Below are 27,851 nucleotides of genomic sequence, written 5' to 3'. Positions count from 1 at the left end.
CCTTTCTCCAAAAACTGATCTTTAAAGATTTTTAAAATGTCTTTCTGACTTCCTTGGTTGCACCCAGCAATGACCTCGTCTCCCTAAGCTGGAAAACAAATGATCTCTGACAGCTGCAAAGTACATTCATTCCACAAATACTTTCCCAGTCAGACCACAGTCCATTAGTCCAGACTGAAAAAACACATTCCTTTGTCAATTTCACCTTCTGGCTACTAAAAACACCCAGGCCCTGCCAAACAGGATCCTTCGTTAAAATAAAAACAGGACCTCTGCAGTGAATCACACTCTAACCCCACGCTTTTAACCCTGAAATTGCCCAATACATTTATGATCCAATTTTCCTAAAATCTTCCAATCGTCACAGCTTCCCCTTTAAAAAAATGAACCAGCGATGTACGCAGATGGCTTTATTTTTCTAAAAACTTTTTAACTTTAAACATTTCTTCTGATTACATGCAACTTATAATCTATAATAACATTTTACATTTTTCAACAGGCTAACATACACGTGAGTATAGTCCATTTTAGTCTTCTCACATGTCACAGTCATTAGCATAAATTTAACCACTACTTCGAGCGAGAGAGATTTCAACGGTCAGGGTGGCCTCCCAAGATTACACAAGAAAAGCTTCATCAACAGTTCAGTGATAAATGCACAGAATGGTGGCACAGTGGTCAGCACTGCTGCCTCACGGCGCCGAGGTCCCAGGTTCGATCCTGGCCCTGGGTTACTGTCCGTGTGGAGTTTGCACATTCTCCCCGTGTCTGCGTGGGTCTCACCCCCACAACCCAAAGATGTGCAAGATAGGTGGATTGGCCATGCTAAATTGCCCCTTAATTAGAAAAAATAATTGGATACTCTAAATTTTAAAAAACACACAATTCAGTGATATGTAGTTGCCTGGCTCTGACAGCAGAATTCTTCTCTTGATGGTCAGACAGGTTGCTATCGATGCTGCAGCATTCATCATCTGTTCTTCACATTTATCAGCTGCTTTGTATTCTGTGTCTGTTGAGGATAGCCAAAAATAATGGGTAAGTGCTGGTGCATTTGGACAGTGCAAAACAACAGTCAGTGCATGCAAACGTTTGCTGAACATTCTGGCTACATTTGTACAAGCTCTTCAGCCTCCACCACAGACGATGCTCTCTATAAAACTGTGAGACAGCTCCAGTCCTGACCAGATACTAGTATAATCACCTCTTGTGTCACTACCGGTGTGGCATGGTAGCACAGTGGTTAGCACTGTTGCATCACAGCACCAGGGACCCAGGTTTGATTCCCAGCTTGGGTCACTGTCTGCGGAACTGCACATTCTCCCCATTGAACCAACTTGCTTGAACTAAAATTATCCACTTCATCCACCACCTGCTCTTGTTTTTACCAACCATCTGATCAAACATGTTTTCTGACAACTGAACCTCAGCCTCCCTATTGGCACTCCTCAAATTCTCTTCCTCCTGTCTTAACCAGTGGTTTTGTGATCTGATTACCACACAATTAGGAAACACTCCTGGATCTATTTCTTGCAACATCTCAGTTCCACTTTCCACTGGCTTTTCAACCATAGTAGGTTGCACTCCCACCTGTGATCCAGGTATATTATTATCTAGGATAAATTTATCCTAAAAAGGTAATTTTTCTTTTACTCCTACTACCACTTCACCACTTTTCACTGAACTCTCTCGCCATACCTTACATAGTGGCACACTACTGCTCTCACCACTAAATAATAATAATAATCGTTTATTGTCACAAGTAGGCTTCAATTAAGTTACTGTGAAAAGCCCCTAGTTGCCACATTCCGGCACCTGTTCGGGGAGGCCGGTACAGGAATTCAACGCGTGCTGCTGGCATTGTTCTGCATTACACGCCAGCTATTTAGCCCACTGTGCTAAACCAACCCCATATTCCACAAATGACCACATTTTCTGCCAAAACTCCTCCCAAACCATTTCTCACCATTAAAGATTGACTTGCTCAAATATATTCAGAACTACCTGGAAATCAATGACACAGGTGAGGTTTCGGCGGTGGTGCCTGGGAGGCAATGAAGGCGGTGGTTAGAGGGGAGCTGATCTCGATACGGGCCCACAGAGAGAAAGCCGACAGAGCAAGAGACGGACGGACTGATAAAGGAGATACTGCAGGTTGACAGGAGGTATGTGGAAAACTCAGAGGCAGGGCTTCTAAGGGAGCAACAGAGGCTACAGGCGGAGTTCGGCTTGTTAACTACAGGGAAGGTGATGGAGCAGCTGAGGAATGTGAGGGGGCGATATATGTACATGGTGAGAAGGCCAGCAGAATGCTTGCACAGCAGCTTAGAAAGAGGGAGGCAGCCAGGAAGAGAGGGAAAGTAAAGGATGGGGACGGAAACGTGGTCGGAGACTCAGCAGGGGTGAATAAGGCGTTCAAGGAGTTTTACAGCAGGTTGTATGGGTCGGAACCCCCAGCTGGGCCGGAGGGAATGAGGCACTTTTTAGGGGGGGCTGAAGTTCCCGAAGGTGGACGGGGGGTTTGGAGAAGGGCTGAGGACCTCAATTGGGTTGGACGAAATAGCAGAGGGACTGAAGGCCATGCAGTCGGGTAAAGCCCCGGGGCCAGACGGGTACCCAGTGGAGTTCTGTAAAAGGTTCTCTGGGCTATTGGGGTGGCTGTTGATGGGGACATACAATGAGGCAAGGGAACCTGGGGTGCTTCCCCCGATGATGTCACAGGCCACTATCTCATTGATCCTGAAGCGGGACAAGGACTCAGGGCTATGCGGAACCTATAGGTCATCCCTACTAAATGTGGACGCCAAACTGCTGGCCAAAATCTTGTCCTCTCGGATTGAAGACTGCGTTCCGGCCGTGATTGCGGAGGACCAGACGGGATTTGTTAAGGGTAGGCAGTTGGCGGCCAATATAAGAAGGTTGTTAAATGTGATTATGATGCCCCCAGAAGGTAGGGACGTGAAGGTAGTGGTCGCAATGGATGCAGAGAAGGCATTTGATTGGGTGGAATGGGAATATCTGCAGGAGGTACTGGGGTGGTTTGGATTAGGGCAGGACTTTATTGACTGGGTCAGGCAGTTGTATCAGGTTGCGAGCTACGGACGGACAGGTCAACATCGGACTATGTCAGGCTGCATCGGGGACGGGACAGGGATGCCCACTCCTGTTCACGTTGGCCATAGAGCTGCTGGCAATTGCACTGAGAGCCTCAAGGGGATGGTCCGGGGGGGGAGTGGAACACAGAGTCTCTCTATATGCAGACGACCTGCTCCTATATGTTTCGGACCCACTAGAGGGGATGGAAGAAATTATGAGGATTCTGGGGGAATTTGGCCTGTTTTCGGGTTATAAACTGAATATGGGGAAAAGTGGGATGTTTGTGATCCAGGCAAAGGTCAGGAGAGGTGATTGGGGGAGCTGCTGTTTAGGGTGGTAGGGGGAAGCTTTCGATACCTAGGCATTCAGGTGGTGCGGGAATGGGAACGGCTACACAAGTTAAATTTGGCCCGATTAGTAGACCAAATGAAGGGCGATTTCCGAAGGTGGGACGCGCTTCCGTTGTCACTAGCTGGGAGGGTGCAGATAGTGAAAATGACGATCCTCCCGAGATTCCTGTTTGTGTTTCAGTGTCTCCCCATCTTTATTCCATGGTCCTTCTATAAACGGGTCAATAAGGTGATCACTGGCTTTGTATGGGTGAGTAAAACCCTGCGAGTAAAAAAGGGGATGCTTGAGCAGAGCCGGGGGAAGGGCGGGCCGGCGCTGCTGAACTTTAGTAATTATTATTGGGAGGTGAATATAGCCATGATCAGGAAGTGGGTGGTGGGGGGAGGGTCGATATGGGAGCGTGTGGAGGCGGCATCATGCAACGGCACCAGTTTGGGGGCATTGATAACGGCGCCTCTGCCATTCCCGCCGGCACAGTACTCCACTAGCCCGTGGTGGTGGCAGCCCTGATGGTCTGGGGCAATTGAGGAGGAATGTGGGAGTGGAGGGAGCATCGGTGTGGTCTCCAATCTGTAATAATCACCGGTTTGCCCCGGGAAGGTTAGATGGAGGGTTCCGGAGTTGGCAGAGTGCAGGGATTGAGAGGATGGGAGATATGTTTATGGAGGGGAGCTTTTCTAGCCTGAGAAAGCTGGAGGAGAAATTTGGATTGGGTTAGGGGAAATGAGTTTAGGTACCTCCAGGTACGGGACTTCGTACGCAGGCAGGTCTCAACCTTCCCGTTCCTACCACCAAGGGGGATACAGGACAGGGTAGTTTCCAGAATGTGTATGGGAGAAGGGAGGGTTTCGGACATTAATAGGGAACTTATGGGGTCAGAGGAGACGCAGACTGAGGAGCTGAAACACAAATGGGAAGAGGAGTTAGGAGGAGAGATAGAGGATGGTCTCTGGGCGGACGGGTTGAGTAGAGTCAACGCGTCCACAACATGTGCCAGGCTCAGCCTGCTACAATTTAAGGTCATTCACCGGGCCCACATGACAGTGGCCCGTATGAACAGGTTCTTTGGGGTAAAAGATAAGTGCGCAAGGTGTGCAGGAGGGTCAGCGAACCATGTCCATATGTTCTGGGCATGCCCGATGCTTAGGGGATTCTGGCAGGGGTTTGCGGATGTCATGTCCAAGGTGTTAAAAACAAGGGTGGCACCGAGTCCAGAGGTGGCGATTTTTGGAATGTCGGAAGACCCGGGAATCCAGGAGGAGAAAGAGGCAAACGTTCTAGCCTTTGCTTCCCTGGTAGCCCAGAGATGGATACTATTAGCCTGGAGGGACCCAAAGCCCCCGAAGACGGAGACCTGGCTAACTGACATGGCTAGCTTTCTCTGTTTGGAAAAAATCAAGTTCGCCTTGAGAGGGTCAGTGTTAGGGTTCGCCCGGAGGTGGCAGCCGTTCGTCGACTTCTTTGGGGAAAATTAACCATCAGCAGAAGGCGGGGGGGGGGGGGGGGGGGCAGGGGGGGGGGTGAGGGGGGATTCGGGGTTCGCTTAGTTTAGAGTAGGGGGTTAGTAAAGGTGGTCCCTGTAAGGGTGAAAGACGGCTTTTGCACTATGTTTATATTTACATGGACATTGTTTATTTTGTTGTCGTTGTAATACCATAAATGCCTCAATAAAATGTTTATTAAAAAAAAGATTGACTTGCTCCTGTATCCCTCAAGATCTGAATCTCCTTACCTACTCCACCTTGTACACACGAGTAAACCTCACCCTCACAAATATCCTTAAAAAGTTATGTTACCTGCTTATCCACCAACCTCTCAATAGGCTCTACACTCTGTTGCACTTTTCCACTGGGACAATGTTTTTTCCTCCCACTTTAATAAAACCCACTGGCTTATCCTGTTTGATTGAGTCTGTTTTCCCACTCCTTTTCTTAAGCCACAAACTGTGACTTTACATGTCCAACATGTGCCAAACCCATAACAATCTTAAGGGATACAGGGGCTACGCAAACTCTCTTACTGGAGAAGGATTTGTTTCTTCTTTCAGAGACTCAATGAAAGCTGAGGAATTAGTGAATGGGAAAAGTGGAGATTGTATTCCAGTCCCATTGTATAAAGTACAATTGGAGTGTGATCTCGTGTCAGGTCCAGTAGTTGTTGGGCTGGCTGAGAAATTCCCAGTGGACGGAATAGATTTACTTTTGGGGAATGATTTGGCAGGAGTGACGGTTGTAGATTCAACCATGATAACAGAGGGTGTGAGAGAATTACTGCAGTTATCACATGAAATACCAACAGTAGGGCATGTGGGAATTAAGAAAACTCATTGGGCATTAAATTACTCAAAGAAAAATGTTGAAAGATGTTAATCACAGATCAAACAGTGAACCAGATTCTCAGAATTCTAAGACTGAAGGTGACCATAGGAAAGAGGAGTTTGAATTTAATAGTAGTGACAGTGATGAAGAGACAGACGAGAGTACCAAATTCAATTTTGCTTCTGATTATGGAGTGATGATGAACAGCTATTACCAAATAGACCTGTCACTAACTGATCTTGTGCCAATGACAAGTAATTCTCCCAGAGCTCGGAAAGAAGGCAGAAAATTGGAGGAAGAAAGTGAATTGGACTTTTCTAAAAGTGATTTGTTAAAGTCCCTTGTAGTAAATCCATTGCTATCCCCTTCAGGGGAAATATTTCCCACAGCATGCCTCCTTTGAAGCAACGTATACTTGATAGCACAGCATCAGTTAGTCAGGACGAGGACTGAGAAGTGGCACTAAGCTGGTTCACCCACATCCTTTTAAAGATCCACAGTGCTTCTTAAAGGGAGCAAATGGCAAAGGAGATGAAATAATCAGTCATCAATATCTTTTAAAACTAAGAGGAAGGTGAATGGAGACCTATGTCGTGATTCTGTCACCACATCTGGTAACAAAAAACAGAAAATGCATGGGTCCAACAATGTGTTATCCTCTGATTCTGAAGGTCTGTATTGCTAAATCGGGATAAGAGTTGTGATTACGAAAACTCCAAAGAGGAGGTAGAAGCTGTAAAACAAAGAATGGTTCTTATTTCTGAAAGTAACCATGTGCAAGAAAAGAGAGCATGTAAAGCTGGAGGGGTTGGAGAGTGTTTATGGATTTAAAATGAACCAAATATTTCCCTCAGCATTGACAATAGTGCTTTTTGTTTGACTGTAGCAAATCTTTGAAATATGGATAAACATTTATTGGACAATCAGAAAAGACTGATTACATTACACGTGCTTTCAGAACACAGCTCCTTCATCAGGTGATGAAGGAGCTGTGCTCCGAAAGCTAATGATTCGAAACAAACCTGTTTGAGTTTAACCTAGTGTTGTAAGACTTCTTACTGAGCCCACTCCAGTCGAATGTTGGCATCTCCACATCTTTACATTGCACGACACCCAGAAAGGGGCAGATATAACAAAGATGCTGAAAGGGTGTGAATAGAATTGAATGGAAGCACCAAGCGGCACTCGGTTAACAAATCATGAAGTAAACATCAGAAATTCTGAACTAATAAAGCAAAATCCTCCTCAGTTAGAAACTGAAATAAAAAGCACGTTCAATATGTAGCGGAAACAATTAAAAATGCAATGATCCACAGAACGCCAAGTAGAGTTTGACAGATTGACATCCATGTTGGTGGGCGAACCATTGCTGGCCATCCCAGACATTTCCAGACCATTTAAAATGGCCACAAATGCCAGTGACCTGGGAGTAGGGGCAGTGCTACTACAGGACAACAATGAAGGAATAAAGAGGCTAGGGAGGTATTTTTAGAAACAAATTCAGTCTGTGCCAAAGAAAGTATTCCATCATTGAGCCTTGGCCTTGCGACTAGCCCTTTAGCACTTCGTAGTACATGTCCAACATGACAATCAGCAAAGCATTGTTACACAGACCATAATCTATTTGCATTTGTAGAGAAGTTTAAAACCTGGAACGCAAGATTATTCCATTGGAGTTTATTATTACAACAGTTCAATGTTACAATTGTACATATTCCTGGAAAGGATAATGTGATTGCAGATGCTTTGTCATGGGTTTAAGGGCTGACTAGTTACCAATATAAAGACTGGGTAGGTAACTTGTATAATGGGGATGGATTGAACGTCTGTGATTTATGTCTTGCATATCTCATAATGAAACGTCCATTTGATTGATTTGGCCGGTTGCCAATGAATTGGCCCAAAGATCTGTGATCTGTCCAGTAACAGGTGGTGATTGGATATTATTCCACTAGAACGCTTTTCCGAGTCCCAAGATATCAGTTTGGTATCAGTTTTGACTCTGGCAGCACGCTGATACATCTAACTCTCTCCAAAAAGGTCCAGCTAACTCTCCCCAGAAGGCCATTGTGAGGGCTGGCTCTCTCTCCAGAGAGCCTGGTGGGTGCTGTACTTCTGAGACTACAGGGACCGAAAGACAAACTACAAACTGAAAGCAAAGTTTGACGTGAACTAAGGTGTCTCTCCAGAAAAGGTTTGACTCCTGCATTTTTAATGTAGAGAGTACCTGAATGAATGAATCTCCAAAGAAGATCTTTACAGACTGCAAACCAAAGACTTTAATCTGCAAGCTTGTTGTGAAGAAAGACTCTTTCCTCCAATTTTGAATTTTTTTGCCCCTTTCCACCCCTTTGCGGTTGTCTGTCTTGTGTGTGTGTGTATGAGAGAGAGAGGGTGGGGCAGGTTGATGTGGGTATTAGGTATTAACTTGTAGTTAACCAGTTGCATTTACTGCATATTTCATGGTAGTTCTCGTTATAAATAAAAAGTAATAATGTTTACATTTTCTAAGTAATCTGCTGTAACCTCCTTAATAATGGATTCTCGCACTTTCCCTGTCACACATGTTAGGCTAACTGGCCTATAGTTTCCTGCTTTCTGCCTCCCTCCTTTCTGGAATAGAGGTGTTACATTCTCTATTTTCCAATCCACTGGGACCTTTCCAGAATCTAAGGAATTTTGTGGGATTATAACCAATACATCTACTCTCTTTGCCACCACTTTTTTTAAAGCCCAAGAATGCAGGTCACCCAGTCCTGGGGACTTGTCAGCCTTTAGGTTCAATAGTTTTCCTGGCATCTTTTCTCTGGTGATTGTTCTGTGTTCCTCCCTCCCTATTACCTCTCGATTTTCAATTATCTTTGTGAATTGTTCTCGGTCTGGTACCGTGACGATAGACACAAAATACCTGTTTCAAGCCTCCATCATTTCTTTGTTTTCCATGATCAATTTCCCAGGCTCACTCTCCAGAGGACCAACCTGGATTTAGTCACTCTTTTCCTCTTCAAATACTTGCAGAAACCTTTATTATCTACTTTTGTAGCCCGAGAATGTTTACCCTCATACTCTAATTTCTGCCTGTTTCTTATCTTTTACTCATTCTTTGCTGATTCTAAAATCTGCCCAACTTTTGAATGAACACTAACCTTTGTAGATTTTGATGGTGTTTCTTTCAATTTAATACATTCCTTGACTTCCTTATTTAACCATGGATGATGCATTCTTCTCAAACAGCCTTTCTTTCTCTCTGGCATAAATGTTTGCTGAGAGTTATTCAAAGTCACCCACTTCCATACTGATGTCCCAATTTTCAACCTAGTTTCCCAAGTTCGCTTTCGCCAGCTCTCCCTTCATACCCTTCAGAGTTCTCTTTATTTAGTTTTTAACTTAGGCCAGCACTTTTTAAAAAAATTTAGAGTACCCCATTCTTTTTTTTCCAATTAAAAGGCAATTTAACGTGGCCAATCCACCTACACTGCACACCTTTGGGTTGTGGGGGCGAGACCCACACAGACATGGGGAGAATGTGTAAACTCCACATGGACAGTGATCCGGGGCCGGGATCGAACTCAGGTCCTCAGCGCCATGAGGCAGCTATGCTAACCACTGCTCCACTGTGCCGCCCTTAGACCAGCACTTCTCACCTTCAAACTGAAAGTGGAATTTTATTATATTATGATCAATGTGACTTAGAGGCTCCATCACAATGAGATTATTGAATAATCCTGTCTTGTTGCACATTACCAGATCGAGGATAGTCTGCTCCCTGGTTGGCTCTAAAATGTATGGCTCCAAGAAATTGTTCCAAAAAGACTCTGAACCCATTTTTTAGGATATTTTTGCGAATCTGATTCTCCCAATCGACATTAAAATTATCGGGGACCTTGATGATTGTTCCTCCGTTGGTGTGTGTCCTTGTGTCTCTTCAGGTTCAATGCTCAGTTGAAGTTTCATCCACATACAGAACACCAGGAAAGGCTTCTCTTCAATGTGAATGTTGTGATAATATTTCAGGCTTTGCACAGTCAGTGCAGTGGAACTCTCACTTGGATGAATCCTTGTGCCTTTCCAGTGAAAGTAATATTTAAATTATTTGAAAGCTGACAGATCATAACTTCTCCTTCTAGATTCAATGGTTCATGATATTCAGATCCTGATGAATTAAGTGAATCTGTCAGATGACAACGAGGTGCTTGGCTTGCAATTTCTGTCTTCAAATCCACCCATCTGATGAATGAGTTTGCAAACGTCATCACTGTCAGTACAGGATAGAAATTAAGAACAGATAATTCTGTCTCCTATCCTCCCACCAGAATTACTCCTGCTGCTTATCCACAATTCTCCTACCCTGAAGATGCTGACTCTCGGGTCCAGTTTCACATTCACTTATTGCCCTCCCCAATACTTCACACATGTATCTAAATCTTTACACCTAGAGTTAACAAACTGTTTTGCTAAGGGGGGCTCGCAATCAAATCCAGTGACTACCCACATGTACGTTGTATCAGTGTGGGGTCACTGCCCTCCCACCGCTACTTGTCACCCAGGAGTTTGGAGACTGGGCTTTGGATGAGTAATGACGGCCGCATCTCCCACAATCCCCAGCGTTGGTGAAACCGCTCTTTCCACCGCGCCCGCGACCCAGGCCTATGCATGTTCAAGAGAGGGAAGCTGCGCATGTGGTGCAGAGTCGAGCCCACCCCCCTGAACGTCCTGTTACGATATTAACCAATAGCAAAAGTTGGTGGACCGGAAGGACTCTGATCCTCCAGCTAATCAGAAGGCGGACTTTGAGTGAATGAAGATTGAGCTCCCCACAGACTGAAACCTCCTGTCTCCAAGATCTGTGAGTAAAACACTTTATTTTCAAGACGCTAAAAGGTTTGTTTCTTAGAGGTCGGTTTGCAGGATTGAGGGAGCTGGAAGCTAAGTATGGGCTGGAGCAGGGAGAAATGTTTAGATACATGCAGGTTCGAGATTTTGCCAGGAAGGAGATACAGAGCTTCCCGGAGGAACCGGCCTCCACATTGCTGGAGGAGGTGCTGACGATCAGGGTACTGGAGAAGGGGGTAGTGTCAGCGGTGTACGGAGATATTTTGGAAGAGGCTAAGGCACCACTGGAAGGGATCAAAGCAAAGTGGGAGGAAGAGTTGGGAGAGGTTATAGAGGGGTTCTGGTGTGAGGTGCTCCGGAGAGTAAATGCCTCTACCTCATGTGCGAGGTTGGGGCTGATACAGCTGAAGGTGGTATACAGAGCACACCTCACGAGGGTGAGGGTGAGCCGATTTTTTGAAGGAGTAGAGGATGTGTGTGAGCATTGCGGGAGGGGGTGGGGGGGAAGAGGGGGGGGGGGGCGCGAATCACGTTTATATGTTTTGTTCCTGTCCAAAGCTAGAGGAGTACTGGAAGGAGGTTTTTAGGGTAATTTCTAAAGTGGTGCACGTGAAACTGGACCTGGATCTCCAGGAGGCCATATTCGGGGTGTCAAATCAGCCAGGGTTGGAAACGGGGGCAGAAGCAGATATTGTAGCCTTCGTCTCGTTGATCGCCTGAAGGCGGATCCTGCTGGGAGCAGCTTCTCCACCCTGTGCCCTGGCGTGGCAGGGGGGGACCTGCTGGAATACTTGACCCTTGCGAAGGTTAAGTTTGAACTGAGGGGAAGGATGGAGGGGTTCTACAAGTCATGGGCATTATTCATTAAGCACTTTCAAGAACTGGATAACATCGAACATTAGTTGGGGGGAATGGGGGGGGGGGAAGAGGGTTGGGGGAGGGGGGCTGCTTGTATTAAGGGTGACTATGGGTAATCCCAGATTCCTTTTTGTTATTTGTTTATGTAAACATGCGGGCTGATGTTTGGGGGTTGGTGGGGGGATGGGATTGTTATTGTTATGGGGATTAACATATTTGTTGCTGATTATTGTTTATTGTTGGTGGGTGTAAATTTGGCAGAAAATGTGAAAAAGGAGAATAAAAATATTAAACAGAAAACTCCTCTGCCATTTCCTTGTTCCCCATAACTGAAACAGCGGCGTGGAGGCACATGGTGGTTAGCACTGTTGCTTCACAGCTCCAGGGACCCGGGTTCAATTCCCAGCTTGGGTCACTGTCTGTGCGGAGTCTCCACGTTCTCCCCAAAACTGCGTGGGTTTCCTCCCACAAGTCCCAAAAGATGTGCTTGTTAGGTGAATTGGACATTCTGAATTCTCCCTCTGTGTACCTGAACAGGTGCCGGAGTGAGGCGACTAGCGGATTTTCACAGTAACTTCATTGCAGTGTTAATGTAAGCCTATTTGTAACAATAATAAAGATTATAATAAGAAAGAATATTATTACTATCTCCTCAGATGTATTTTCTAAGGGGTCTCGGTGGAGTTGAGGATACAATCAGATCAGCCGTTAACTTATTGAATGGTGGAGCAGGCTCGAGGGGCCGAGTGGCCTACTCCTGCTCCTAATTCGTATGTTATCACATCCTTTATAATAGATTGTAGCATTTTCCCTCCTACTGATGTCAGGCTAATGTATCTGTGGTTCCCCGTTTTCTCTCTCTCCTTAATTAGTGGGGTTACATTTACCACCTTCCAATCTGCAGGAGCCATTCCAGAATCTATATAATAGTGAAAGATGATCACCAATGTATCCATGGTCTCTACAGCCGCCTCTTTCAACACTCTGGGATGTAGAGCATCAGCTTTTGGGGATTTATTAACTTCCAACCACATTAATTTCTCCAGTGCTACTTTTTCACTCATACTAATCTCTTTCATTCCCTCGTGCTCACTGGTCCCTTGGTTTTCTGTGTGTTTTAGGACAATTTCTGTATTTTCCTCCGTGAAGACAAATACATTGTTTAGTTTCTCTGCCATTTCCTTATTCCCCATTATAAACTGTCCTGTCTCTGTCTGGACTGGACCCACATTGGTCTTTGCTAATCTTTTCCTTTTCATATTCCTATAGAAGCTTTTCCAGTCAGTTTTTATGTTTCTCCCCAGTTTGCTCTCATATTCTATTTTCTATTTATCAGTTTCTTGGTCCTTTGCTGAATTCTAAACCAAGTTCCCAATCCCCAGGCTCACTACTATTTGGGCCACTTTGAGTATCCTCCATTGATCTAATTGAATCTTTAACTTTTCTTGTTAGCCACGATAGCTTCATTTTGCTGTTTAATTTTTGCTTCTTAAAGGAATCTATATTTTATGTAAATAAAATGCTAGTGGTTGCCGATCTATTGTCTGTCGTCATACAAAGAACAACAAAGAACAAAGGACAGTACAGCACAGGAACAGGCCCTTCGGCCACCAAGCCTGCTCGGATCATGATGTCTAACTAAACTAAAACCTTCAGTGCTTCCAGTGTCTGTATCTGTCTATTCCCATCCTATTCATGTATTCGTCAAGATGCCTCTTAAACGTCACTATCGTATCTGCTTCCACCACCTCCTCCGGCAGCGAGTTCCAGGCACTCAACATCCTCTGTGTAAAAAAACCTCCCTCACACATCTCTAAACTTTGCCCCTCGGACCTTAAACCTATGTCACCTGGTAATTGACTTTTCCAACCTGGGAAAAAGCTTCTGACAATCAACTCTGTCCGTGCCAGTCAATTTTGTAAACTTTTATCTGGTCGTCCCTCAACTCTGTCGCTCTAGTGAAAACAATCCGAGTTTATCCAACCTCTCCTCATAGCTAATACCCTCCAGGCCAGGCAAAATCCTGGTAAACATCCTCTGTACTCTCTCCAAAGCCTCCACATCCTTTTGGTAATGTGGTGACCAGAATTGTCGGCAATATTCCACGTGTGGCCTAACTAAGGTTCTGTACAGCTGCAGCATGACTTGCCAATTTTTATACTCAACGTCCCGACCAATGAAGACAAGCATGCCGTCTGCCTTCTTAGCTCCTTATCCACCTGCGTTGCCACTTTCAGTGATACGCTGATTGTAATTTCCCAATCTACCAGACAACTTACCCCTCATACCATGACAGCCTCCTTCTGTGAGAAACACCCAGATAAACTAGACAAAAGAACCCTGTAACCACCATAGCCCATCTTCATGGCAACATGGCTGCTTTGGGAACTAAATATCTTCCAACATACAAACACCTTTTCATTCTGTGCTCGTCGTCACACTTGGAACCAGGTAATCGCAACAAGACTCAAAAATGGTCAGCCCACCAGAGGCAGAGGTGTTTGACCGGCCAGTCCAGCAGAAAGAAACCCTCCAATCATCACCATTCACCAGATGTCAAAATGAACAGAATGCACTCCTGGATGTCAGTGAGAGCAGAAACAATAACAACGGAGCCAACATCTGTAATTTATTGTGAACTTGTTGGAGTCACAACAGGTGCGATGAATCACAAAACCCCCTCCCCACATTGAGAACAGATGAATGGTCTCTCCCCAGAATTAACTCGCTGGTGTCTCCGGATATGGGACGGATCATTGAATGTCTCCCCTGCTAAGAGCAGGTGATTGGCCACTTACAGGGATAAACTCGCTAGTCTTCCTGCAGGGTGTATGGATATCTGAATCCCTTCTCTCACTAAGAGCATGTTAACGCCTTCTCCCGAGTGTGAACTCGCAGGTGTCTCTGCAGGTTGGATAACCGAGTGAATCCCTTCTTACACTGAGAGCAGGTGAACAGCCTCTCCCCAGTGTGAACCCGCTGGTGTGCCAGCAGGCTCGATGAAGTAGTGAATCCCTTCTCACACTGAGAGCAAGTGAACGGCTTCTCCCCAGTGTGGACTCGCTGATGTTTCTGCAAGTCGGATGATTGAGTGAATCCCTTCTCACACTGAAAGCAGGTGAATGGCCTCTCCCCAGTGTGAGCTCGCTGATGTCGCTGCAGGTTGGATAACTGAGCGAATCCCTTCTCACACTGAGAGCAGGTGAACGGCCTCTCCCCAGTGTGAACTTGCTGGTGTTTCCGCAAGCTCGATGAGGTAGTGAATCCCATCTCACACTGAGAGCAGGTGAATGGTCTCTCCCCTGTGTGACGTCGCTGATGTCTCCGCAGGTCGGATAACTGAGTGAATCCCTTCTCACACTGAGAGCAGGTTAACGCCTTCTCCCCTGTGTGAACTCGCTGGTGTCTCTGCAGGTGGGATGACTGAGTGAATCCCTTCTCACACTGAGAGCAGGTGAACGGCCTCTCCCCAGTGTGAACTTGCTGGTGTTTCTGCAGGTCGGATGATTGAGTGAATCCCTTCCCACACTGAGAGCAGGTGAATGGCCTCTCCCCAGTGTGAACTCGCTGGTGTCTCCGCAGGTGGGATAACTGAGTGAATCCCTTCTCACACTGAGAGCAGGTGAACGGCCTCTCCCCAGTGTGAACTCGCTGATGTCTCCGCAGGTGGGATAACTGAGTGAATCCCTTCTCACACTGAGAGCAGGTGAACGGCCTCTCCCCAGTGTGAACTCGCTGATGTATCCGCAGGCCGGATAACTGAGTGAATCCCTTCTCACACTGAGAGCAGGTGAACGGCCTCTCCCCAGTGTGAACTCGCTGATGTCTCCGCAGGTGGGATAACTGAGTGAATCCCTTCCCACACTGAGAGCAAGTGAACGGCCTCTCCCCAGTGTGAACTCGCTGGTGTGTCAGCAGGGTGGATAACTGAATGAATCCCTTCTCACACACAGAGCAGATGAACGGCCTCTCCCCAGTGTGACTGCGCCGATGAGCGGCCAGCGCAGATGGAAACCTGAATCCATTCCCACAGTCCCCACATTTCCACGGTATCTTCATATTTTGGGTCTCCTCGTGTCTCTCCAGGTTTGCCGATAATTTGAAGCCTCGTACACACATAGAACACGTGAACGGTCTCTCCCCACTGTGAATGGTGTGATGTTTCTTCAGGCTGTGTAACTGGTTAAAGCTCTTTCCAGTCAGTGCTCTGGAACACTCTCACTTGGGTGTGTGTGTCTCGGGGCTTTTCCAGTCTCACTGATGTTTTGAAGCCGACAGAAAAGACAAACATTTCTCCTTCTCGATTCAAAGTCCGGTGATACTCAGTTCCAAGCTATTGAGAGACTCAGTCAGATTGAGACGTGACGTTTGCGATTTCTGTCTGTAATTCCTCCTCTTCTAATATCCTGTAAAAACAATTTACAAAAGTTACTTTTCTTACCCTCAGGATACCTTCTCCAAAATGAGGGTAACGCCAGTCTGGCCGTGGGGTTCATCCTCCGGGTCCTCAGTCTTATTGAGGAATGTCCCCTTGGATCTATTGTGGTGGTGATTCTTTTGCATTTTTGTTATTATGGGAGGGTTTATGTGTTGTTGACTTTATCCTACTCTGGTACAGACGGGGCTTTTATCTGTGAAAGGAGCAGTTTGAGGAAACTTTGGTAAAGCGAGTTGGAGGAGGGGGTAATGGGGCACGCCCGATTGTGGTGTGAAAATCTGTTCCTGTCTCTCTGTCGCCTAACTAATGCCGGCAGTTAATCTGCAAATTTTCTCAGGGACTGTACGGGGCATCCATCACCCTATCAGAAGGAAAGAGATCTTCTCCTTTCTCAAGGAGAAAGTCGACATAGCTTCATGACAGGAAACTGAGGCGGGATTGGATGAAGAAACACTTTAAATTGAGGTGGGATTGGGTGGGGCAGTTTTTTTCACCTCTTTTTCATCCAGTAACAGACTTGTGGCAAACCTTATTATACACTATCCAAGCAGTCAGGGTAACTCTGCCGATTACAATGTGCATGTCAATTTCCTTTGTGCCGGTCCCTCCATCTCCTGTCCCTCCCCTCCGCCCCTCCCCTCCGCCCCCTTCACTCGTCATTTCTGGGTCCTTCACTGTACAATGGGAGTTATCTGTTATTTACAAGGGGACGGTGCCCTCCCTTCCCCCCCATTGATGGGCCTCCCCCCTTCCACCCCGCGCGCTCCCTGTCCTCTTTTAAACCTTCCCTTGGGGGTTCCTCTTCTTGTGTTTTTGTTCTCGGCTCTCTGGTCTCTGTGTCAGTTGGTTTCTGGTTCTCCCTCCTTGTCCCAGTAGCCCCAACCCCCGTTTTCCTGCCAGCTCCCTGTGATTCCGTTGGCCCCCGTACGCCCACCTCCCTCCCCAGTGTCCCATTGGCCGCTGGCTTCAAACAGATCCTGGAACAAGTTGGTGAATGGCCTCCACACTTTGTGGTAACCATCCTCTGACCCTCGGACGGTGAACTTGATCTTCTCCAGGTGAAGAAATTCCGATAGGTCTGCCAGCCAGTCTGAGCTGTGGGTGGTGCTGCTGATCGCCAGCCGAGCAGGATTCTCCAGCGGCCGATTAGAAAAGCAAAGGCAAGGGCGTCCACCCTCTTCCCTATGAATAGTTCTGCCTGGTCCGATACCCCGAAGACTGCCATTCGTGGGCACGGCTCCAGCCTCATAACCATGGACATTGCCTCTAAATAGGCTGTGCAGAATTCGACAAATCTGGGGCATACCCAGAACATGTGGGTATGGTTTGCCGGGCCCCGCTGGCACCATTCACATTTGTCCTCCATCTCCGGGAAGAACCTGCTCATTCGGGTTCTTGTCAGGTGTGCTCTGTGCACAACATTCAGCTGCATGAAGCTTAGCCTTGCGTAGGAGAAGGTGGAGTTGGTCCCGTTCAGTGCTTCGCTCCAGAGTCCCCACCCTATTTCCGTCCCTCGCTCTTCCGCCCATTTTTTCTGGGTTCTGTCAAGTAAGGAGCGCATCCTTATTAAGAGTTGTCCGTACAGGTCCCCACAGTTTCCCTTCCCCAGACTGTCTGCGTCCAGTAACTTCTCTTGCATTGTACTTCTCAGGGTTCCTGGGTGTGCTGGTGTCTCCTTGCAGAGAAAGTCTTTGACCTGGAGCTCATCCCTGTTTGGTTGGCCCAGTCTCTCCGTCAGCTCCTCTAAGGTCGTCCATCATCACCCATTCCATGTCAGGGTCCTTTACCCATCTCCTCACTCTTTCGGCCGTGGCTGCCCAGTGATAGTATTGCAAGTTCGGGAGGGCCAGGCCTCCCATGTTTCTTCTCCATTGTAGTACTGTTTTAGAAATTTTGGAATTCTTGCCCCTCCGCACAAACGGCATAATCACTTTATCTATTGAATGGAAAAAGGCCTTGGGGATGTAGATCGGTAAGGATCTAAATAGGAAGAGGAACCTGGGCAGTACGTTCACCTTGATCGTCTGCATCCTCCCCGCCAGGGAAAGCAGGAATCCATCCCACCTCTGTGGGTCGTTTTTGACTTCCTCCGCCAGACTGGTCAGCTTCCACTTGTGGATCCGTGTCCACTCGTGGGGAACCTGGACCGCCCCACCGTATCCCCCCTCTTTTATCTCCCCCCACCCCACCGTATCCCCCCTCTTGAATCTCCCCCCGCCCCACCATATCCCCCCTCTTCCATCTGCCCCCCACCCCACCGTATCCCCCCTCTTTTATTTCCCCCCCGCCCCATCGTATCCCCCCTCTTTTATCTCCCCCCCCACCCCACCGTATCCCCCCTCTTTTATCTCCCCCCCCCCTGCCCCCGCCCCACCGTATCCACGCTCTTCCATCTGCCCCCCACCCCACCGTATCCCCCTCCTCTATCTGCCCCCCTCCCAGATGCTCTCTTCCCAGTGGGAGATGTCGCGGTCCCGCTCTCTCCCGTACTTCCTGACACTACCTTTCCCGCAGGTGTGTGGCCCCCCCACCCAGGATCGATCTGACCCCCTCCTACACCCATTCTGCTTGTGTCCCTGCTGTCTCCTCCTCACCCTCTCCTGCGCTCTGCTGCCCTCGCCCCCTCCCTCCTATGAGCTGGCTCCCCTGTTCATTGCGAAGTGACGCAGTCGTGCGACCTGTGAGCCCTGTCGATCTCTGGCGGTTTGGGGAAGCTGTCTCTCCCAATCAGGTTGTCCAGCATTTGGGCCACGTAGTCGATTGGGTCCCTGTCCTCGATCCCCTCTGGCAGGCCCACTATCCGAATGTTCTGCCTCCTTGACCGATTCTACTGGTCCACAACCTTTTCCAGCTCTCAAACTGTGCTCCCCTGGGCTTCCAGTTCCCTCCACATGCCATTGAGCACCTTCTGCATGGCAGCTAGCACCTCCGCCAGCTTGACCGTCATCCTTAACTCAGCCTTAATGTCATCCTTCATTGCGTTTAGTTCCTTGGTTAGGAACATCCTCCATCCATCGCCTGGTCGGGTGGAGGGGGAGGGGGGGCTTGGTTTCTGGGTCGCCGGTCTCCCTCTCTCGGGAAGACTGGAGACCCCTCGCCTCGTGGGGCCGCCGACCCGCTTGCTCACCGCTCCTCTCCCTTGCCGCATTTTCTGTGACCCTGCAGCCTTTCGAGCTGTTGCTTCCTGGCATTTTGTTGTCCGCACTATTGTTGAGGGTGAGGGGATGTTGACGTCTGATTTTGCAGCTAAATTCGGCCGACAGTGCCTATTTTTCTGTTGTATGGAGGAGAGCCACCTGATGTGGGACTACTCAGCACATCCCCGTCACAAGTTCCCTCTCTTTTGAATGTTGACTTGAAACTGCGATCTTATGTTTTGGCGATAAGGCTGGAGGACATCCTTCCGACAATCGTGCGGGAGGACCAGACTGGGTTTATACGGGGAAGATTTTCCAGTAACAATGTTGAAAGGTTGCTGAATGTGATTCAGGCTTTTCAGAAATATGCATTGGATGGGCTGCTGATCTCCTTCGATGCAGAGAAAGCTTTTGCTCGAGTTGAGTGGAACTATCTTGTGTATCCGCTGTGAGGCTTCGGGTTGGGTGAGGATTATATTGAGTGGATTCAATTGTTACATCACAGACCGGCAGCGGCGGTGCTCACCAATGATTTACGGGCATCAAATTTTCAGCTTCAGAGAGGGACTAGACAGGGCTGCCCTCTGTTCCCCTTGTTGTTGGCCACTGAGCCCTTGCCAGAGGCTATCAGATCGGAGTCTCTGATATCGGGACTGGGGGGTGGGGTGAGGCAGCACAAGATCATTCTGTGTGCAGTTGAAGGCTGCAGTTTGTGTTGAACCCCAGTGTTTCAGTCCCGGACATTATTGGAGTAGTGGATAGATTTTTTGAAGTATTTTGATTCAGATTTTAACATTTACAACACATAACATTACAAAGTAAAACCAACAAAAAAAACCTAACCCACCCCAACTCCCTAACCAACCTCTCCACCTCCTTCCCTCCCACCTAGCAGTTGACGGTAACCAGCGCCGTGAAATTATAGGATCCCTACAGTGCAGGAGGTGGCCATTCAGCCCATCGAGTCTGCACCGGCTCTTTGAAAGAGCACCCTACATAACCTGTGTCTCCACCCTGTGCCTGTAACCCATTAACCCCACCTACCCTTTAATGTAAACCTACAAAGCCTCTGTCTCCCTGCTCCAACCCCACACCTACTCTGCGTTCGCCATCCAATAATAGTATAACAGGTTCAGCAGGGCCAAGCCCCCTGACTGTCGCCCTCTCTGAATCACCGTCTTCCGAATCCTTGCCACGTTATCTGCCCACACAAACGATTAAACCAACCAATCCACCCCCATAAAGACCAATTTCGACAAAAAGACCATTAGGCACGGAGATAAAAATAAAAACCACAGCAAAATGTTCATCTTAACCAGCTGTACCCGATTGTGGATAGATTTTGTGCCTTAGACCATAAGACATAGGAGTGGAAGTAAGGCCATTCGGCCCATCGAGTCCACTCCACCATTCAATCATGGCTGATTTCAACTCCATTTACCCGCTCTCTCTCCATAGCCCTTAATTCCTTGAGAAATCAAGAATTAATCAACTTCTGTCTTAAAGACACTCAACGTCCCGGCCTCCACCGCCCTCTGTGGCAATGAATTCCACAGACCCACCACTCTCTGGCTGAAGAAATTTCTCCTCATCTCTGTTCTAAAGTGACTCCCCTTTATTCTAAGGCTGTGCCCCCGGGTCCTAGTCTCCCCTGCTAATGGAAACAACTTCCCTACATCCACCCTATCTAAGCCATTCATTATCTTGTAAGTTTCTATTAGATCTCCCGTCAACCTCCTAAACTCCAATGAATATAATCCCAGGATCCTCAGACGTTCATCGTATGTTAGGCCTACCATTCCTGGGATCATCTGTGTGAATCTCCGCTGGATCCGCTCCAGTGCCAGTATGCCCTTCCTGAGGTGCGGGGCCAAAATTGCTCACAGTATTCTAAATGGGGCCTAACTAATGCTTTATAAAGCTTCAGAAGTACATCCCTGCTTTTATATTCCAAGCCTCTTGAGATGAATGACAACATTGCATTTGCTTTCTTAATTACGGACTCAACCTGCAAGTTTACCTTTAGAGAATCCTGGACTAGGACTCCCAAGTCCCTTTGCACTCAGCATTATGAATTTTGTCACCGTTTAGAAAATAGTCCATGCCTCTATTCTTTTTTCCAAAGTGCAAGACCTCGCACTTGCCCACGTTGAATTTCATCAGCCATTTCTTGGACCACTCTCCTAAACTGTCTAAATCTTTCTGCAGACTCCCCACCTCCTCCATACTACCTGCCCCTCCACCTATCTTTGTATCATCGGCAAACTTAGCCAGAATGCCCCCAGTCCCGTCATCTAGATCGTTAATATATAAAGAGAACAGCTGTGGCCCCAACACTGAACACTGCGGGACACCACTCGTCACCGGTTGCCATTCCGAAAAAGAACCTTTTATCCCAACTCTCTGCCTTCTGCCTGACAGCCAATCGTCAATCCATGTTAGTACCTTGCCTCGAATACCATGGGCCCTTATTTTACTCAGCAGTCTCCCGTGAGGCACCTTATCAAAGGCCTTTTGAAAGTCAAGATAGATAACATCCATTGGCTCTCCTTGGTCTAACCTATTTGTTATCTCTTCAAAGAACTCTAACAGGTTTGTCAGGCACGACCTCCCCTTACTAAATCCATGCTGACTTGTCCTAATCTGACCCTGCACTTCCAAGAATTTAGAAATCTCATCCTTAACAATGGATTCTAGAATCTTGTCAATAACCGAGGTTAGGCTAATTGGCCTATAATTTTCCATCTTTTTCCTTGTTCCCTTCTTGAACACGGGGGTTACAACAGCGATTTTCCAATCCTCTGGGACTTTCCCTGACTCCAGTGACTTTTGAAAGATCATAACTAACGCCTCCACTATTTCTTCAGCTATCTCCTTTAGAACTCTAGGATGTAGCCCATCTGGGCCCGGGGATTTATCAATTTTTAGACCTCTTAGTTTCTCTAGCACTTTCTCCTTTGTGATGGCTACCATATTCAACTCTGCCCCCTGACTCTCCGGAATTGTTGGGATATTACTCATGTCTTCTACTGTGAAGACTGACGCAAAGTACTTATTCAGTTCCTCAGCTATTTCCTTGTCTCCTATCACAAAATTACCAGCGTCATTTTGGAGCGGCCCAATGTCAACTTTTGCCTCCCGTTTGTTTTTAATGTATTTGAAGAAACTTTTACTATCATTCCTAATGTTACTGGTTAGCCTACCTTCAAATTTGATCCTCTCTTTCCTTATTTATCTTTTTGTTATCCTCTGTTTGTTTTTGTAGTCTTCCCAATCTTCTGACTTCCCACTACTCTTTGCCACATTATAGGCTTTCTCTTTTGCTTTGATGCATTCCCTAACTTCTTTTGTCAGCCATGTCTGCCTAATCCCCCCCTCTGATAACCTTTCTTTTCTTTGGGATGAACCTCTGTACTGTGTCCTCAATTACTCCCAGAAATTCCTGTCATTGCTGTTCTACTGTCTTTCCCACTAGGCTCTGCTCCCAGTTGATTTTCATCAGTTCCTCCCTCATGCCCCTGTAGTTACCTTTATTTAACTGTAACACCTTTACATCTGATTCTACCTTCTTTCTTTCAAATTGGAGATTGAATTCGACCATATTATGATCACTGCCTCCTAAGTGCTCCCTTACTTTAAGATCTTTAATCAAGTCTGGCTCATTACATAACACTAAGTCCAGAATGGCCTGTTCCCGCGTGGGCTCCATCACAAGCTGTTACAAAAAGCCCTCCTGTAAGCATTCAATGAATTCCCTTTCCTTGGGTCCACTGGCAGCATTATTTACCCAGTCCACCTGCATATTGAAGTCCCCCATTATCACTGTGACCTTGCCTTTCTGACATGCACTTTCTATTTTGTGGTGCATTTTGTGCCCCCAGTCCTGACCACTGTTAGGAGGCCTGTACATAACTCCCATTATGGTTTTTTTGCCTTTGTGGTTCCTCAGCTCTACCCACACAGACTCCACATCATCTGACCCTATGTCGTTTAGTGCCATTGATTTAATTTCATTCCTAATTAACAAGGCAACCCCGCCCCCTCTGCCCACCTCTCTGTCTTTTTGATAGGTTGTGAATCCCTGGATGTTTAAATGCCAGTCCTGAACCCCCTGCAACCATGTCTCTGTGATGCCTACCACATCATACCTGCCAGTCACAACCTGGGCCACAAGCTCATCTACCTTGTTCCGTACACTGCGCGCATTTAAATATAGCACCTTTAATTCTCTATTGACCGTCCCTTTTTGTTTTCTTAGTGTGGTGGACCTTGGTTTCTGGTTCACCTTGATTTCTGGACCTTCTCTGGTTATAAGATGAATTTTACTGAGTCAGAGGCCATGCTGGTGGGGGGAGGGGGGTGTTGAAGTGTAAGCTTCCCAATCAGATGCTCCCCCCTTGGGATTTAAATATCTGGGAATGTCAATGACCCCCCTATTTCAGGCAACCTTTTGGGGCCAACTTTTCACAGCTGATGGTGACTATTAGGTGGGACCTTGCCCAGTGGCCGGCTCTTCTGATTTCATGGTAAGGGAAGATTGTCTTCATTAAAATGAATGTGTTGCCCAGACTGTTGTACCCTCTGCAGATGCTGCCTATACTGCTGTCGACTAGAGTCGTTAAGGAAATTAATGGAATGATTAATACAGTTATCTGGAACAAAAAGAAACTTTGCCTCAAGTTTGTTCAGCTCCAATCACCAGGATCTAAGGGAGGGTTGAGTCTCCGGAATATTGGGCTATATCAATTGGCCTCTCATCTAAGGTTCATAAGGGATTGGGTGAGGATGGACCCAACATCCCTCTGGCTCGATATAGAAGCAGGCCAGTCACTTCTCCCTCTATCTAAAACTGGCATAGGCCGATTACAGAATGCACCCCCATGAAATTTTTAATGTCTGTAGTTCATTCAAAGTCTGATACATTTGGTAAGTTATACAACCCCTATCTCAGATATATTGGTTCCAATTTGACTGACTTGCTCCTCCAGAGATTTCCATCAGTGAATTAAATTCAACTTGGGTCGGGAGTAGGGCACAGTGAGGCACGGTGGTTAGCACTGCTGCCGCACAGAGGCAGGGACCAAGGTTTGATTTCTTGAGTATCTGTGTGGCGTTTGCACGATCTCCGTGTCTGCTCCGGTTTCCTGCCACAGTCCAAAGATGTGCAGGTTCAGTGGATTCATCATGCTAAATTGCCCCTTTGTGTCCAAAGGTGTTAGGTTAGGTGGGTTGACCATGATCAATGCACAAGGTTACGAGGATAGAGTGGGAAGTGTGCCTCAGTGGAGTGCTTTTTCGGAGGGTCAGTGCAGATTGAAGGAGAGAATGGCCTCCTTCTGCACTGCAGAATTTCTATCTCATTATGTTATGTTATTCATTTGAATTCGACTATGCTGTTAGTCCACTTGTAATGTTTTGGGGAGTGCGTCCTGCATTATTATTCTTCCATTTTTATATAATCGTACCCTCTTTCTCCACTCACTATGTTAACCTGTTTACTGGTTGTTCAATGGATCAACATTTCATCTCGAGGCACTGGTCACTCAAATATTCTGCTATGAATTAATTCTGCAATGTGTTGCTTGTATTTATGTTGGCCCTTTCAGTTGTTCTGCTCTGTACCCGTTTTCCACATTTTTTCTGTTATTCTGTTGCATTCATTATTTTAAAATTGGTTAATAAACATAACAAAAGAAATATTAAAAATATTAACTCATCCATGAACACATTCAGTGACTCCCAGACTCCACTGATCCCTTTGGAAGAGAAATCCAGAGACTAACAACACTCTTGTAGGAAGAGATGACTGTCAATATATAACAGAGCTACAGCACAATATTACACTACTGAAATAATAATAAATATACTTCATTATAGAACCATAAACAATATATCTAATATGTACCAAATAACAACACTGGACATATCTCTGTCCGATATTAATTTACTGACCCCTTAAATGTCAGCCATCTCCTGGTGAAACCAGCCCTTTAATTGTGAACTTCAGGAAATAGACCATTCTTTTAGCCAGACAAATAAATGTGTCAGGCTGAGGGAGCAAAGGATGTCAATGTCTTTGTGAGAGAGAGAGAGACCTGGGCCAAGCTTTGCAGAGTCTGCACCCTCCCTGGATTCACTTCCTTTCCCTTCAGTTGCTGCAAGTGACCAATTGAAGGTTAGAATGAGAAAAGAAATGGAAAGGGGGAGAAAAGAAAGTGTTTTACTCACAGATGTTGGAGACAGGAGGACATTTCAGTCTGTGTGAAGCCCAATCTCCTTTCACATAAAGCCCGCGCTGATTGGAGGACCAGCGTCCTTCCGGTCCTAACTCTATCCATTAGCCAACACCTCACAGGAAGGTCAGGGGCTGTGCTTTCCTCCACACATGCGCAGCTTCCCCTCACCCTTGGACATGCGCAGTACCTGATCACCCGCCCGTGCGGCGGATAGAGCGGGTTCCCCAGCGCGGGGGATTGTGGGAGCTACGGCCGACACTGTCCAAACTCCTGGTGGTGAAAAGTGGAGGAGGCTTGGGTGGTTGTGTGCGAGCTTGGTGTCCGCCCCCGGGCCGATTCGAAAGGCAGGCCGCCTCTGGGAGCTTCCTGGATTGGGTGAAACAGCAACTCGGCGCCCATTGTTCCTGGTCCCCGAGGGAAGGGGGAGAAGACCGGTTTCGGAGTACTGCGACCAGTCGTGTTTCAAGTCAGCGGTTGAGCTGCGGAGACGCTGCTTTGGACTGCGAGGTTTGCTGTCGGCGGTTTTGAGTTTGCCCAATGGAGGATGAAGGAAGGATGGCAGCTGGATAGGCTGCTGGAAGCGGCGGGTCGGAACTGGGAGTGGATACCCAATGGGCGGCCCGCGGCCTGCAGCCCGGGGTGAGTTGCTGCCGTTCCTGGGGTCTCCGGGGGTTCGGCCCACCGGACGCCCTGTGGGCGGTTGGGACTGACTCTGGGACTTTCTTCCCCGTTGTCGACTGTTGCCAACATTGGAGCGACTCTGGCCGCTGTCATTGGAGGACTTTGAGGACATGTTGTTCCTTGTGAAATTTTGGCTGGAGCGCCAGGGTCATGATGTGGAACGTGCAAAATTAATGGACTCTTTTTTTTATGGACTTTTCTATGAGTACTAAGGGATTTTGTTTTCATGTTTTCTTTGCTTTCGTTTTCTTTAGCAGCCTATGACATTCAACTCATTTTGGGTTTCCCTGAAATAGTAATTAGTAATTGTGGTGGAACGCTAGTTGGTGTGAAACTGCTCTCCCTCCGAATGGTCCCATGCCTTTGGGCGGGGTCTAGGAGGGGGGAACCCTCTCTCCTCCGCCGCGCCCGGGTCTGGCTCTCCGGAGGTCTGTGCTCTTAGCGAGGAGGGGCCTTTCCCCCGGGGTGTCGGCTGCAGGGCGGGGTGAACGGGGGTGGGTGAGCGGGGATTAGTGTTCGGTGATTGATTCTATCCTGTTAAATCTTTTCTGGGGTGAATTGAGGCCTGGTGCCTGGTCATTGGGTTTGATATGACACTGTTAAAATGTATCGAGGCCCTGTGGGTCATATTTGTTTCCGAAGCGGCCGTATTGTATCGGGGCCTTGTGCCTCGCGACTGCTTGTTTTATGTGTTTAGAGGCCGTTACCTCGAAATGTACTCGTGTCTTGTGGTTTTTTGTTCCTTTTTTCTTTGGAATGGTCGTTGGGTTTCGAGGCCTTGTGCCTCACGACTGTTCGTGTTGTGACTGTTCGATTGTTACTTTAACTATGCGTAGGGCCTGTGCCTTGCGGCTGGTTGTGATAAGTGACTGGTTAACTGGTATCTGGAAACGTATTTCGGCCCTGTGCCTTGCAGCTGTTTGTGTTCAATGACTGTTACAACGTTATTGTGAAATGTAATTGGGCCTTGTGCCTTGCAGCTGTTTTGTGTTAAGTGACTGTTTAATCGTCAATTTGAAGTGTAATGAGGCCTGGAGCCTTGTAAATTGGTTTCTGTAATAATTGTGACGACAATAAAAGAGTTACTCCCAGATGTTGGAGACAGGAGGAGGTTTTACCTTCACATCCGCTGTGACATCACAATGGAGCCCTGCCTGAATTAGCCAATTGGAATTACTCTATTCCGAGGTGTCGTCACTGGGTTCCAGTGCGCGGACGCGGGAGGTCCCGCCCGTTCAACCTCTACACCTCGAGACCAGGTTTCCAGGCAACCGGCTGACTGCTGCGACCGGAGCACGAAGCCGCTCGGTGATCTCCCCCCTGCCTGAGACTGTGCATGTCTAAAGGAGAGTGGAAGCTGCGCATGTGCAGGGAAGCTCACCTCCTGACCTTCCTGCTGAGGCATTGACCAATGGGAAGAGTTGCACGATCGGAAGGACTCTGGTCCTCCAGCCAATCAGAGCGCGGGGTTTGTGTGACTGAGCTTCACTCCGGCGGAAACTTCCTCCTGGGCCTTCAGCAAACAAACTTCCAGACACCGCTGGTTCTCCAGCATTCTGCACCTTTCATCAGCAGTGACGCAAATGATCATCCCCACCCCCGGCTCAAATGAGCTTTACACGTCTGGAGGGGGAAATACCAGGGGCCGAGGTAACGGAAGAACTCAAACTCTTCCTTATAATGTGTAGTGAATGTAGTATCTCTGATCAGGGAGGTATCAAACCTCCACCATCTCGACCTGGGGGTGAGCCCTCGAGCAGAACCTCCAGAAAATCAGGGGGGGGGGGGGGGGGATGGGCCGCATGTATGATGTTCCCTGTGGTGCAAACGGACACCAGGCCGTCCTCGGCACGAAGAAGTCGGCGATTCTAGTCTGACATTGCTGTGGGACTGGAAAGAAGGT

At 47.4% G+C, this 27,851-nt stretch overlaps 2 protein-coding genes across 6 annotated transcripts in view; one reads left to right on the top strand and one right to left on the bottom strand.

The window, feature by feature from the left end:
• LOC140422447 (uncharacterized) overlaps positions 1 to 27,851 on the top strand; it is an 87,671-nt gene that overhangs the window by 9,115 nt on the left and 50,705 nt on the right.
• On the bottom strand, positions 398 to 27,328 carry LOC140422424 (uncharacterized). Of its 5 annotated transcripts, none has more exons than XR_011947451.1 (2): positions 27,067 to 27,328; positions 398 to 1,012 (listed from the first exon to the last, which is right to left on the bottom strand). XR_011947451.1 is itself a non-coding variant. In XM_072507435.1 (2 exons), exon 2 carries the CDS (start codon positions 15,573 to 15,575, stop codon positions 14,313 to 14,315), a length of 1,263 nt encoding a protein of 420 aa, XP_072363536.1. In that variant the 5' UTR covers positions 15,576 to 15,862; positions 25,260 to 27,324; the 3' UTR covers positions 14,064 to 14,312. The 5 variants fall into 5 exon arrangements, 2 of the variants coding, with proteins under 2 accessions (XP_072363536.1, XP_072363537.1); XR_011947452.1 differs by lacking the exon at positions 27,067 to 27,328 and adding an exon at positions 9,510 to 10,246; XR_011947453.1 differs by lacking the exon at positions 27,067 to 27,328 and adding an exon at positions 6,788 to 6,904.

Source organism: Scyliorhinus torazame, chromosome 5 (assembly GCF_047496885.1).
Source record: "Scyliorhinus torazame isolate Kashiwa2021f chromosome 5, sScyTor2.1, whole genome shotgun sequence".
NCBI classification, from domain to species: Eukaryota; Metazoa; Chordata; class Chondrichthyes; order Carcharhiniformes; family Scyliorhinidae; genus Scyliorhinus; species Scyliorhinus torazame.
Note: the sequence above shows the minus strand (reverse complement) of the source record. Positions and strands in the feature narration are given on the sequence as shown.